Source organism: Spinacia oleracea, chromosome 6, assembly GCF_020520425.1.
Source record: "Spinacia oleracea cultivar Varoflay chromosome 6, BTI_SOV_V1, whole genome shotgun sequence".
Classification (NCBI taxonomy): Eukaryota; Viridiplantae; Streptophyta; class Magnoliopsida; order Caryophyllales; family Amaranthaceae; genus Spinacia; species Spinacia oleracea.
The window spans coordinates 140,263,404-140,276,742 of NC_079492.1; the positions used below are offsets into that span (position 1 = coordinate 140,263,404).

General features: G+C 36.0%; 2 protein-coding genes across 2 annotated transcripts; both read left to right on the forward strand.

Annotated features, from left to right (window-relative positions):
• Positions 1-5,942: 5,942 nt before the first annotated feature.
• Positions 5,943-9,611, forward strand: LOC110778564 (cyanidin 3-O-galactoside 2''-O-xylosyltransferase FGGT1). The gene is made up of 2 exons (XM_021983116.2): positions 5,943-7,002; positions 8,923-9,611. Exons 1-2 carry the CDS (start codon positions 6,108-6,110, stop codon positions 9,411-9,413), a joined length of 1,386 nt encoding a protein of 461 aa, XP_021838808.2. The 5' UTR covers positions 5,943-6,107; the 3' UTR covers positions 9,414-9,611.
• A 778-nt stretch (positions 9,612-10,389) lies between these two features.
• On the forward strand, positions 10,390-13,206 carry LOC110778581 (cyanidin 3-O-galactoside 2''-O-xylosyltransferase FGGT1). The gene is made up of 2 exons (XM_021983130.2): positions 10,390-11,404; positions 12,574-13,206. Exons 1-2 carry the CDS (start codon positions 10,486-10,488, stop codon positions 13,062-13,064), a joined length of 1,410 nt encoding a protein of 469 aa, XP_021838822.2. The 5' UTR covers positions 10,390-10,485; the 3' UTR covers positions 13,065-13,206.
• Positions 13,207-13,339: the final 133 nt, after the last annotated feature.

Here is a 13,339-nt window from a genome sequence, read left to right on the forward strand (position 1 = left end):
GTCCTTTTTTCGAGGAGTTTTCTTAGTTTAAAGTAAAAAAAAACCACTTGTCTAAGGAAATATGTATCTTTATCATTGTTTATTTTAATTTAAATAGAAAAAAAGGAATCGTTTTAGTGAGAAAAGAGGTATCTTATAGAATAGAGATTTTTGGAATCTGTTATGTCAGAAATGTGGTTTCTTTGCTTATATTTTTTTTAAAAAAACAAAAAAGTGCACACGCGCCTATATCAATCTATTCACATTATTCATTTTGTTTTTGAATTTGGAATTCAATTTAGTGTCACATTATTGATAAATCTCAAATCCTAAATCACATTTCAATATTAGAAATTACATTGATGTACTAAATTACATCAACTAAACAATCTATTAGAGTACATGAAAATGTTTCAAAAGTAAAATTAAAAATTATATCATACTCTGTATATTAGAGCAACAAAACATAATCACATCACAAACTCTCACGCACAATTACAACACCACACATGCCCAAAACTACCAAAAAAGTTCTGAAATCGTTGCCGAAAGTCGATAATATCATCAGCGGTGGACGATATATCGGTGGCTTCAATTTGGCATTAATTCATCCAATATTCTCCTTATCTTTGAATTTTTTTTTGTGAGAAAAAAACATAATTCACATTTAGATCAAATGAACATTTCAAATTAAAATAAACTTCTTAATCCTCTCCAAAATTATAAAATCTACAATACACTAAGAAAATACTAAAACGTTGAATTGGATTAATTAAGGAAACCCGAAGGACGAAAAAAAAATGTTAAATAAACGTGTCAATGTGAGCAACAGGAAACAACTACATTCCCCATTCCTCCTAACTCAATTAATTTTTCTTTAACCAAGAAATGAAATTGAAATTGGAGCATGCTTCAAGAATGTCTTCAAGGCTTGAATTGTGAAGTAAATTTCAGCCTTGGTTAAAGACATTCTTGATGGCAAATTTAGCTTCTTTGTCGTGATGGATCGAGTTTTACCGTGCCTTATGGTGCTTTTTAAGGACTGCGGTACCGGGCCATCCATCTTTAACAATAATTAGTAACTACACGACTTTTACAAATTGCCTTAACAATAACTAGAAACATATCAGTAGACATTAGTTCTGTTCAATACACTTGTCGTTGGGTTCAATGGTTGTAGTTCATTTGGAAGGCTAACATTATTGGTTTCCATTCAATACCAATAGATACTTCATCTGTTCCGGAAATATCTCACCATTTATTTTTTACTCTATTCACACTAGGACTTTGGCTATTTTTTATGGTTCGTACGTAATGAAATTTTAGTCATGTGGGTCATGTTAGATTCGTATCGATATATATTTTCTAAATATTACAGAGTAACTTTTTATAACTTTTACTTGCACACAATTTGAAATATTAAGAGTCAAAATAATAGTTAAAAGAGTAAAAGTCAATCATGATGCGATATTTTCGTAACGGAGAAAATATGAGAAATGGGAAACTCAAACAGATGGGGAAATGTTTGATGAAACCCAATTATTTGGCTGTCAACGTCAATTAAATCTCTCAGCTGGCAAATTGCACACACCTCAAGAAGGCAATAACCACAACAATAACACATTAACGCCGAAACAGATGGCTGGGCCTAGAGCTGTCAAAAACTGACACGACCTGAAAATCCGACCTGAATCGACCGAATCCGTAACCGATCATGACCCGAAATTACGGTAAAATAGGTAACCCGAAATCCGACTTGTACCCGACCCGAAAAAACCAATAACCGATTTTAACCCGATTTTGTAACACCCGAACCCGAACCCGACCCGAAAATGACCGATAACCGAACTGACCCGACCGAACAATGACCCGAACCCGATTCGATACCCGACCCGATGTCAACTCAAAACCGATTGTAACTCGATGAAACCTGCTATTGACCCGACTTGTGACAACCCGCTACCCGATTTACCCGAGTTATCAATGACACGACCAAATATTAACTACATTGATAAATCTATTTTAATTATTTATTGCTAGATATTGAAAAATTTAACTCTAAAATAAGTTAAACAAAATTTTTTAGAATATAATATAATTAAAATGTATAGGTTAATTATCAGTTTATCACACCCGGGTTTGACCCGTCCTTGAGAGTGACCCGATCTGAATTCTATTTGATCTGATTATTATCCGATCCAAACTAAGACACGAACCCGAAAATAACTGTGTTGCAAACCGACTTAAACCCGACTCGATAAGACCCGAACCCGATATTATCTGCTACAAACCGACTTAAACCCGACCCGATAAGACCCGAACCCGAAATCAAACCTGACCGAAATGTAACCCGACCCGAACCCGACCTGAACCCGGGATAGGAAAAAACCAGATATGACCTGACCTGAAATCGACCCGACCGAACCCGAACTCAACCCGAATGAAATATTGACCCGACACGACCCGACCTGATCATGACCCGAGACCCGAGATGACCCGACCCAAACCCGATCCGATAACCTGTTTTGACAGCTCTAGCTGGGCTTGCATTGACAACGGTTGGGCCCTGATGAAAATTGGTACTTTCTCCCTTTTTTTCGAAAATTGGTACTTTCTCCTTTTTTTTCTTTACGTTTGACATTTTGTATATTTATTAACGATTAATTATTGTGTATTGAGATTTCTCAATTTTTAAAAAATTACGTTTATTTATAATGTTTTCACTCTTATTAAAATTCTGATATTGGGAAAATGAGAAAACTTTAATGTCCCAATAGAGTGTGAGATATTAAATACCCAATAAATTTAATTAATTGGTTAAAATAATCATTTGACACAAATTTTGATAGAATTTTAAAACATTTATGTGATAATGTAAAAGGAAATGTAAAGAACATTTTGAAACACCCAAAAAGAAAAACGTAAAAAACAAAAAGAAAGTGGGAGAGTATTATGTATAAATGGTCATATACCCAAATCTCGTAGGGCCGTTAAATTGGATTATTAGTCAGTTACAGATCGGATATAATTGGACAATGTTTTTATGCGGTATTATTATGCTCATGTAGATTGAATATGTATTTTTTTTTCTTCCAATAACTTCTATTTTTGTTAGATATCAGTCAAATTGAGTCAGCTTTTTACTGCGCTGAAATCTCCACGCCATTTTCCCATTGTTTTGACAAAAATGTCACTCCATAAGTAGATGTTAATCTCCGGGTCACAAATCGTACACGTACGTTCTATTTATAGAGTACCTTTTGTACAGTCTCTTAAGACACATATTTCAGTATTTGTGCACAATATTAGTTGTTGCGTTGCGACAATTTTTTTCCGTTTGAATGAATCATATGGATAATACTTAGAGGTGTCAAATCGGATCAACGGATCGGGTTTGGATCGGACTCATCGGATTCGGGTTGAAACGGATCGGATTGGAACGGATTAATTTGGCTAACGGGTCGGATCGGATCGGATTGAAAACTTAACGGACCGGATCGGGTCGGATTTTTTATTCACGGATTCATATCGGATCGGGTTGTAAACGGGGCGGATTGTAGTCGGTTTGGGTCGGATCGGATCGGATTGGAATATGACGGATTGTTAACGGGTTTAGTCGGACTAGAACGGGTTCGGGTTCATGTCGGTCGGATTCATATCGGATCGGATTCATTTCGGGTCGGATTCATATCGGATCGGATTCATTTCGGATCGGATTCATATCGGATCGGATTAATCGGTAACAGACTAAAACGGGTTGGAATGAAACTAATTTAGCCTGGTTACATTGGATTCAGTTTTATATTGGTTCGGGTAATTATCGGATCGGGTTATTTGGTAGCGGGTTGGAATTTGGGTCAGTTCGGTTCCAAATTATATATTATCATATCGATGACTTAATTAGGGGACGAAAATAATAACCAACTTTTAAAAGTAATTAATAAGAATTTAAGATCAGTAATATAAGTTATTGAATATATTATTATATCGATGGGTTGGAATTAGTTAGGATTAAACAGGTCACGGATTAAAAACGGATCGGATTAAACGGGTCACGGGTTGAAACGGTCGGATTAAACGGGTCACAGATTAAAAACGGATCGGATTAAACGGATATTCCTCGGGTTGGAACGGATTCGGATTGAAACGGATCGGATCATAAACGGGTTTCAGATCGTTTCGGATCGGATTAAATGGATCCGGATTGTCACGGATCGGTCTGTTAACGGATTCGGATCTTAATCGGATCAATACTAACGGGTTGGGTCGGATTCGGGTTGAATATAATCGGATCGGATCGGATTTCGGATTTTAACTCGCGGGTTCTAAACGATTCGGATTCTAAACGGTCGGACAAATCCATCGGGTTCACTGGGTCGGATTGAGAATTGACACCCCTAATAATACTCCCTCCATTTCTAAATGTTGTATCCATTTGGAATCTTGGGGGGTTTTTAAGAAAAATAGAATCTTGGTTTGTATGGATATAAGTGTAATGATTGGGTGTAAGAGAAATGATTGTGTGATTGGAATAAAAGAAGGAGAGAGAAAACAATGGAGATATTTATTATTATTACTAAAACAAATCAGATTTACTCAAAGGATTTATATACCGGAAAATTCGAACTAAAATATGAACAAAAAATCGACCCAGAAATTTCGAACAAAAATCAACAAAAAAAAAACAAGAAATTTCGAACAAAAATCAACAACAAAAAAATATGAACAAAAAATCAACCCAGAAAATCAAGAAAAATCAACCCAGAAAATCAATTCGAACAAAAATCAAGAAAAATCAACCCAGAAAATCAAGAAAAATCAATCCAGAAAAATCAACATAACTCAACCCAGAAATTCGAACAAAAATATCAACAAAAAATCAAAAACTCAAGAACAAAAACCCAGAAAATTCGAAAACTCAAGAACAAAAACCCAGAAAATAATTCGAACATAAATATCAACAAAAAATCAAAAACCCAGAAAATTCAAAACCTCAAGAACAAAAACCCAGAAAAAATCGAAAATACAAGAACAAAAACCCAGAAAAATTCGAAAACTCAACCCAGAAAATTCGAAAAATCAACCCGGAAAATCAACAACAAAAACCCAATCTAAATCGAACAAAAAAAAATCAACAATTCGATCCCAGAAATTCGAGAATTCGAACCCAAAAAACAAGAACGCGAACCCAGAAATTCAAACCCAGAAATTCAAACCCAAAAAACCCAAAACTCGAACCCAAATTCGAACCTAAAAAATCAACAAAATAAAATAAAAATCAACAATTTTACCATGAATCCAAGATTTTGAAGATTTAGAGGTCAAATTCGACCATGAAAACTCTAGATCTAGAATTTTTATGGTCGAATTTCACCATCTAAAGCTTTAATATAGAGTTTTTTTTCCCGGAGATGGTGGTGGAGGCACAAAGGCGGCGGAGGTGTGGTGGTGGTGGTGAAGGCGGAGAGGTTTCGGGAGGAGAGATAGTGAAAAAATTGAGGGAGGAGATTGAGGTAGGAGAGAGAGTGAAAAAATTGAGGGAGGAGATTGAGGGAGGAGAATCGGAGATTGAGGGAGGAGAGAGAAAATGAAATCAGAAGAGGGGAGGGGAGGGAGGGACGTGAAATCAGGAGGGAGAGAGAGTGAAAATATGAGGGAGGAGAGAGAGTGAAAGTGATGGGAAGGTAATATGAATTAAATAATTATTTTTGGGAAAATAAATTGATTAAATATTATGGGTGGGGAAAATTAGGTGGGAATATGGGTAGAATCTTTAGGTATTATGGTAATTAGATTGAAATGTAAGGGTATTTTAGGAAAAAATATATATCCAAAAATAGAAAAGATTCTAAGTGGATACAACATTATGAAACGACTAAAAAGGAAACGGATACAACAAAAAGAAACGGAGGGAGTACATATTATAAATGTGGATGAATGATTTGAAAGTTGAAACTACTATATATTGTCTCAACTAGGCCAATAGTCTCAATACTTGATTGGTTTATTGCCGACATTGTGTCTATCTAAGGTTCAAATTTAGTTTTGACCTAAGTAATACTTCGTATTAGTTATATATATTGCGGCTAAACTTCAAAGTAACATTAAACAGAAATTTGGCAATCAAGATGTCACAAAACAAAGACTCTTCCCCTGTTCTTAAAGTAGCATTTTATCCATGGTTTGCACTAGGCCACCTAACCTCATTCCTCCGCTTAGCCAACAAACTTGCTGAAAGAGGTCATCACGTCTCCTATTTTATCCCTCCCAAAACACAATCAAAATTAGCTTCTCAAAACCACTACCCTGACCACCTTACCTTCATCCCCATCCCCGTCCCACCGGTGGACGGGCTTCCTCCCGGGGCGGAGACCACCAACGATGTCCCCGCCTCGGGTGGTCCCCTCATCATGACTGCCATGGACATGACTCGTGACACCATAGAAGCCCATTTGGTCCGACTCAAGCCCGATGTCGTCTTCTATGACTTCACCTGTTGGATGCCTGAACTAGCCCGAAAACACGGGTTCAAAGCCGTACACTATATAACCGCATACATAACAAGGTACGCTTATCTTGCTCCTTACAAAAAGGTAGCTGGCTACCACCCCACAGCAGCCGAACTATTGACGCCACCTCCGGATTTCCCTTCACAGCTAATCAAGATGCAGCCCCAAGAGGCTGCTATCATGTCGGGTTTAGGTAAGACGGAATTTGGACTAGGAGGTTTAACATTGGCTGAAAGGCTAGGTGTATCGTTTCGAGAATGCGATGCTTTTGGAGTCAAGACTTGTGAGGAGATGGAAGGGGCTTATTGTAAATATTTTGAGGATATTTTTGGTAAGCCTGTGCTACTAGCAGGGCCAATGGTCCCTAAACCGCCATCTTCGAAACTTGATGAGTGTTTTGATGATTGGCTTAAGGGTTTTGGTACTTCTAGTGTTGTATATTGTGCTCTTGGAAGTGAATGTTCTCTAAAATTAAACCAATTTCAAGAGCTTCTTCTTGGACTTGAGCTCACAGGTATGTCCAATCTCGTTTTTTACTCTGTTTATTGCATTATTGTTGTTATCTAGGTGTTCTGCTCGTGGGAAGAGTATCCTAAGAGCATCAATACTAGCACATTCTTAAAGAGAGAAAAATATTTAAGAGTTAGCACTTAATAAGAAAAAAAGAGTTAACTCTTAATTATGTTTTATTTAGAGGTTGATTAAGACATCGTTTAAATATCCGATAACTCTTAGAAACAAGAGGGGTGGTGATGTGCATGATTGTAGGATTATTGTATATGCTTTTCACATTTTAGTTATTAAAAAAAACATGTAAAAAAAATATACTTCTTCCATATTTTAAAAAGTATAAAAGGTATTTAAGAGTTAAGAGGGAGTAAAAACTACTTAAGAGGGAGTAAATAAGAGATACTCTATTTCTTAATTTTATTTTATTTTAATTTTTATATATAACTCTTACTCCCTCTGTATTTTTAAAAAATATACATATTAATCGGCACATAGTTTTAGGAGAGTGAGTTAAATTTATTAAAATAAGATGAAAGCGGGGTAGTAGGTGAATTATTTATCATAGTAAAAAGATGATGTAAGTAAGTGTAAGAACCACAAGAAAGAGAGAAATATTATAATGGAAGTGGGTACCAAAACATGTCAAGAAAGAAAAGTGTATCTCTTTTTTAAAATACAACCGTTTAAAGAAAATGTATCTCTTTTTAAAATATAGAGGGAGTATTAAGAATTTAAGAAAGGATATAGATGAAGAGAGAGATTAAGAGTGGGCAAATAACAGATACCTCTATTATTGATGTTCTAATGTTAATTTAACATTGTTGGGAGGCTCAATTGTGGTGAGACAATCATGTATTCATGTGCCAGTACAGAAGAACTATATTCCAATCTCAGATATATTTTTGTCAAAACATATCAGACAAAAAATAATACTCAGAAGTCCAAAAATGGTACTCGGAAGTTCAAAATGGTGTTCATTTCTCAAATATGGTACTCAAAAGTTTTCAAAATAATAGTGAAATTACCGCATAGCCCTCGAATATGTGTTTGGAAACACATCTCTAAGACAAACCTCTCCGCCCTCGTCATGAAGACTTACAGAGTACTCCATAGACCGTAGTGGGCCTAGTGGCGTAGTTGGTTCGCTTAGCTAGTTTGCCTGTTTGGCTAGCATATAAGTATGCGCTATGTGCGTTGGGCCTATTGCGCCTTGGCTACACTCGTCTGCTAGTATTTGTTACATACTCGTACTTAATTATGTACAGTAGACCAGTAGTGTGTATAAAGAATTAATTAAAGATGTTAGGTAACATTAATATTAAGAAAACTAAAACTTTTGACTTTTTGAGCAAGCTAGTAAAACAAATGGTTATTGGGGAAATTTTGATTACAAATGTTTTATGGGTTATTGCGTGTACCTGATCCATAATACTCTATTAGAGTGGATCTAAAGTCAGTACGAAGTAGTTTTTCTACCAATCCTTTTACATAATATATAATGACTATAATAAATTAAACACCGATTTTCTTATATAAAGCAATCATTTTTTTGAATCAAAGTAATCCTTTTTTTTTAAAGTAAAACTTGATTTAAAATCACATCATTCAAACGCAATTTGTATTAACGATACCAATTTGATATTATTTTCCTAATAACCTATAAATATGCCAAAATAATTTAGAAACAAATTGTTGAAAATAAATTTTGATGGATTAGGTCCATCTAAGAATTGGTGATGTACTTTTTATATGCGTGTTTGATACCCTAAACAATTAAGCATAAACCAAGATACTAAAATCGGTTAGCGAAAAACCAATTTCCCTAGACAAATAAACAAAATTTGTGTGATGTGTAGCAAGTAATATGCATTAGTTTGCAGGAATGTAAATATGTAATGGGCTATAAATATCATTACCTTTGCAGGAAGGCCATTTTTGGCGGCCTTAAAACCAGCAATGAATCACGAAACAATAGAGTCGGCTTTGCCAGAAGGGTTTGCAGACAGAATTAAAGGAAGGGGGATCATACACGGTGGTTGGGTTCAACAACAACTGATCTTACAACATCCATCCGTGGGATGTTTCATAACTCATTGTGGGGTTGGATCTATTTCCGAAGCTATGGTAAGCGAATGTCAAGTGGTGTTCATGCCTCAAGCAGTCGACCAGTTCATCAATGCGAGGCAGATGACATTAGATTTGAAGATAGGTGTCGAGGTTGAGAAAGATAATGATGGTTTGTTCACTAAGGAGGCCGTCTGTAAGGCGGTCTCCTTGGTGATGGAAGAAGATAGTGAAGTAGGGAAAGAGGTAAGGGCTAGTCATGCTAAATGGAGAGAATTTGTTTTAAGGGAAGGTGTTGAAGATTCTTATATTAGTAGCTTCATTCAGAGTTTACGACAATTGATTGCATAAACATTTTGGTATCAAGTCAACGTGTTTTTTTTCATATACAAAGGTTGCTTCATCGAACCTGTTACGTACAATTGCATGTATTCCACTCTAGCTTCACAGTTAATGCCTCTTGTTTTATAAATTGGTCTTATTTCAAGTGTTGTACTTTGTCATTTCTATGGAATGCTTTTTAACGAATAGTAAAATGTCTTTTGGCCATTTTAGTGTAACTGCATCTAAACCACATTGTCATTAATTGTTTTCGATTTGTACCATTTATAAACTCTTAAAACTAAGCCGAGCTTGCCTTTGGAGAAATTATTCCCTCTCCAATTAATATCAAGGTTTGAGGGAGCCAAGGGGATACAATACATAGAAATGGTGTGCAATATAAAGATGACACTGGCCGGGTCGGGCTGCATGTCACAAAGCACGATAAGGCTCAACACGAATAAAGTTTGGCACAACATAAGCACAAAGTTGTGGATCGTCCTCGTAACAATTTTTTAAACAAAGTACGAGAAGACACATCACGACAAATCACGTCAAATAAAGTAAAGTTAGCTTATGCACATAAGTATGACACCACAACGCCAAGAGGGAGTGTGTGCTTGGGCTAGGCTTGGACCATCCTTTTGAAACTTTTGTCACGACACAAAAAACTAGTGGGTCGGATCTGTTCACACCCAAATTAAACACAAGAACTCGACTCGAGACACGATCCGACATGATCCACTACCATCTTTACGGTAATATAATTATTTATACGATGAAATCTTCTAGAATAGACTTAGACTTGGACCACCTTGCGACTTTGGTACTTTTTTGAAGTCAACAAACAACTAATAGTTTCATAATTTCATTTGACTACTATCTAGAATACGTTAATGGGTGACTACGTCAGTGCTTAGGTTTGTGCCTTGCCATCAATTATTCTGGTTTGCATATTTTAGTAAGATTTTCCTGTTATTGTCACATGAGCTGCATAGGAGTTTGAATTCAAAATATATTAAAACTTTATCAATTTTATTTTTTCTTACAAAAGGGCTATATATATCTTTTAATAACTTGTTATTACTTAAGAGTCAAATTAATGTTGCAAAAGACAGAAAACAAAATGTCCAACAATAACAAAAGCAAGAGTTTGCACATAGCAATGTACCCTTGGTTTGCTTTTGGACACTTTACCTCTTTTCTCCATTTAGCTAACAAATTTGCCGAAAGAGGTCACAAAATCTCATTTTTCCACCCTACCAAAACACTCCCTAAATTGTCCACCCATAACCACCATCCCAACCTCATTACCTTCATCCCTATTAGTGTCCCGCCTATCGACGGGCTGCCTTTAGGGGCCGAAACAACCAATGACGTGCCGGCCTCAGCCCGACCTCTCATTATGGACGCCATGAACCTTACTCGGCCCGTTATTGATTCGCAACTTGCTCTTCTTAAGCCCGACTTCATCTTTTTTGACTTAACTGAGTGGTTGCCGGATGTGGCTCGAAAGCACTCTGTGAAGTCAGTATACTTTTCGACCGTTTACGCCGTCGCTTTTGCTTATCTTAGCCCACCGGCTCGTAACGTGCCAGATAACTATCGCTTCAACGAGGCCGACCTAGTAGACCCACCACCGGGTTTTCCATGCTCCGATATAAGATTACGGGCCCACGAGGCCCGTGAATTCGGAGATCTATGTTCGAGGGACTTTGGAGGGTTGCCGTTTATGGAAAAGAATGTAAGGAGTTTTAAAGAATGTGATGTTGTTTGTTTCAAGACTAGTAGGGAGATGGAAGGGGATTACTGTGATTATGTTGAGAAGCATTATGGGAATAAACCTGTATATCTAACGGGACCTATGGTGCCTAAACCGCCATCGTCGAAGCTCGATGACTCCTTCGATTGTTGGCTGAAGGGTTTTGGTAATGGTACACTCGTGTATTGTGCACTTGGAAGTGAATGTGTTCTTGACAAAGATCAATTTCAAGAGCTTATTTTGGGGCTTGAACTCACTGGTACGTAGTATGACATAGCCATTTTTTTTGTCCGTAATTAATTAAAAGCCGCATTTTATTTATTTATCAAATATAAAAAAGTGTGACTTATCCTTAAAAAATATCTACATTTTCAACAAATGGAGGCCATTTTTCCTAATTCATACCAATATGTCAACGTATACGTTGTACTCCCTCCGTCCCTTAATACTCGCACCGATTTGATCGGTGCGGAGTTTAAATTATTTGAATTGATTTATTAATTTGATGGATGTTAGTTGATAGTGGGGTATTTTTTTAATATTGTTAATGGGAAATGTGTAAGGGTAGGGAGTGGTGAGTGGGAGGTGTGGATTTTTAAATGATTTTTGTAGGGAGTAGGGGTGTAGGTGGGGTAGTAGGTAAGTGTGAGAAATGATATAATATTGGTAAAGATTTCCATTTATAGAAGCGGTGCAAGTATTAAAGGACAACCCGAAAAGAAAAACGGTGCGAGTATTAAGGAACGCAGAGAGTATAATTTAAAACAATAAAATTTTCACCTTGTGTTATCGTACACCACGATGAGTTTTACCCGACTTTTCTTTTTTTATAACCTTTACCTAATTTTTTATAATTTTTATTTATAAAAGAAAAAATTGATCGATAGAAAAATATTTTAAAAGGTTTAATTATTAATTTATATGATTTTGAAGAAATAACTTTTATTAAAATGAAAAATTCCATCACTAAAAAGATAACTTTTACATATATAAGGGTAAGTATTAAGCATTTTGAGTTTGTTTTTACCGTGTTGTATAATATTTATTGTACATGCACCACTTGTAAATATAACACTACAAGAAATTGTACCATTAACGACGGGAAATCCCGTCGCTAAAGGCCAATAGTCGTTGATTAATGACGAGATTTCTTGTCGCGAACCCGTCATAAAAGGGGACTGTCGTTAATGAAAAATCCCATCGTAAAAGACATTTGCGACAGTCGTTCCCGTCTTTGTTTGGTTGTTAGCCCCATCGCAAAAGGTTTTTGTGACGAAATTTTTAACCCTTCAATTCGTAATTAGGTTGTTATTAAAAATACAAATTCTTGTAGTGTAAATCCGTGATAATCTATTCCTATAAAATTTTAAATTAACTAAGCAATTGTTCTTTTTTGTTGATAAAAATGTTCTCTTTTCATACTTCCAGGTAGGCCATTTTTAGCTGCATTACGACCACCTAGCGGATATGAAACAATTGAACAAGCCTTACCAGAAGGATACTCAGAAAGAATTAAAGGGCGAGGAATAATTGATGGTGGTTGGGTGCAACAACAATTGATGTTACACCATCCTTCCGTAGGGTGTTTCGTGACTCATTGTGGCGCGGGATCTTTATCAGAAGCTATGTTAAGTGAGTGTCAAATAGTGTTGATACCTCAAGCAGTAGATCAATTTATCAATGCAAGAATGATGAGTCTCGATTTGAAAGTTGGGGTTGAAGTAGACAAGGGAGAAAATGATGGTTTGTTTACCAAACAAGATGTTTTTAAAGCAATAGAGGTGGTAATGGAGCAAGAGAGCATAGTAGGGAGAGAGGTGAGAGCTAACCATACTAAATGGAGAAACCTTTTATTAGAGGAAGGGCTTGAGGAATCCTATATCGATGGATTTGTTCAAAGTCTACAAGGTTTATTTTGATAAATTTGAGAGCTAGCGGTTAAGACTGAAGGTTTATGTAAAACAAGTTTCAAGTTTGAATTTCCTCTTCGCTAATTATATAACTTATATTGCACTTGTGGTTCATTCACGAAATTAAAAGAAAATCTATTATTATCCTTAATTTTATATCAAACCATAATTTCAAAATTTCAATATATTATTCACAAAGTTTCTTTTAAAATGGGTCTTGACTCTTAGAGGTAGGTTGGGCCCCTCTATGTATAGGTATGACTGTCAAAAGTGACCCGATTCGA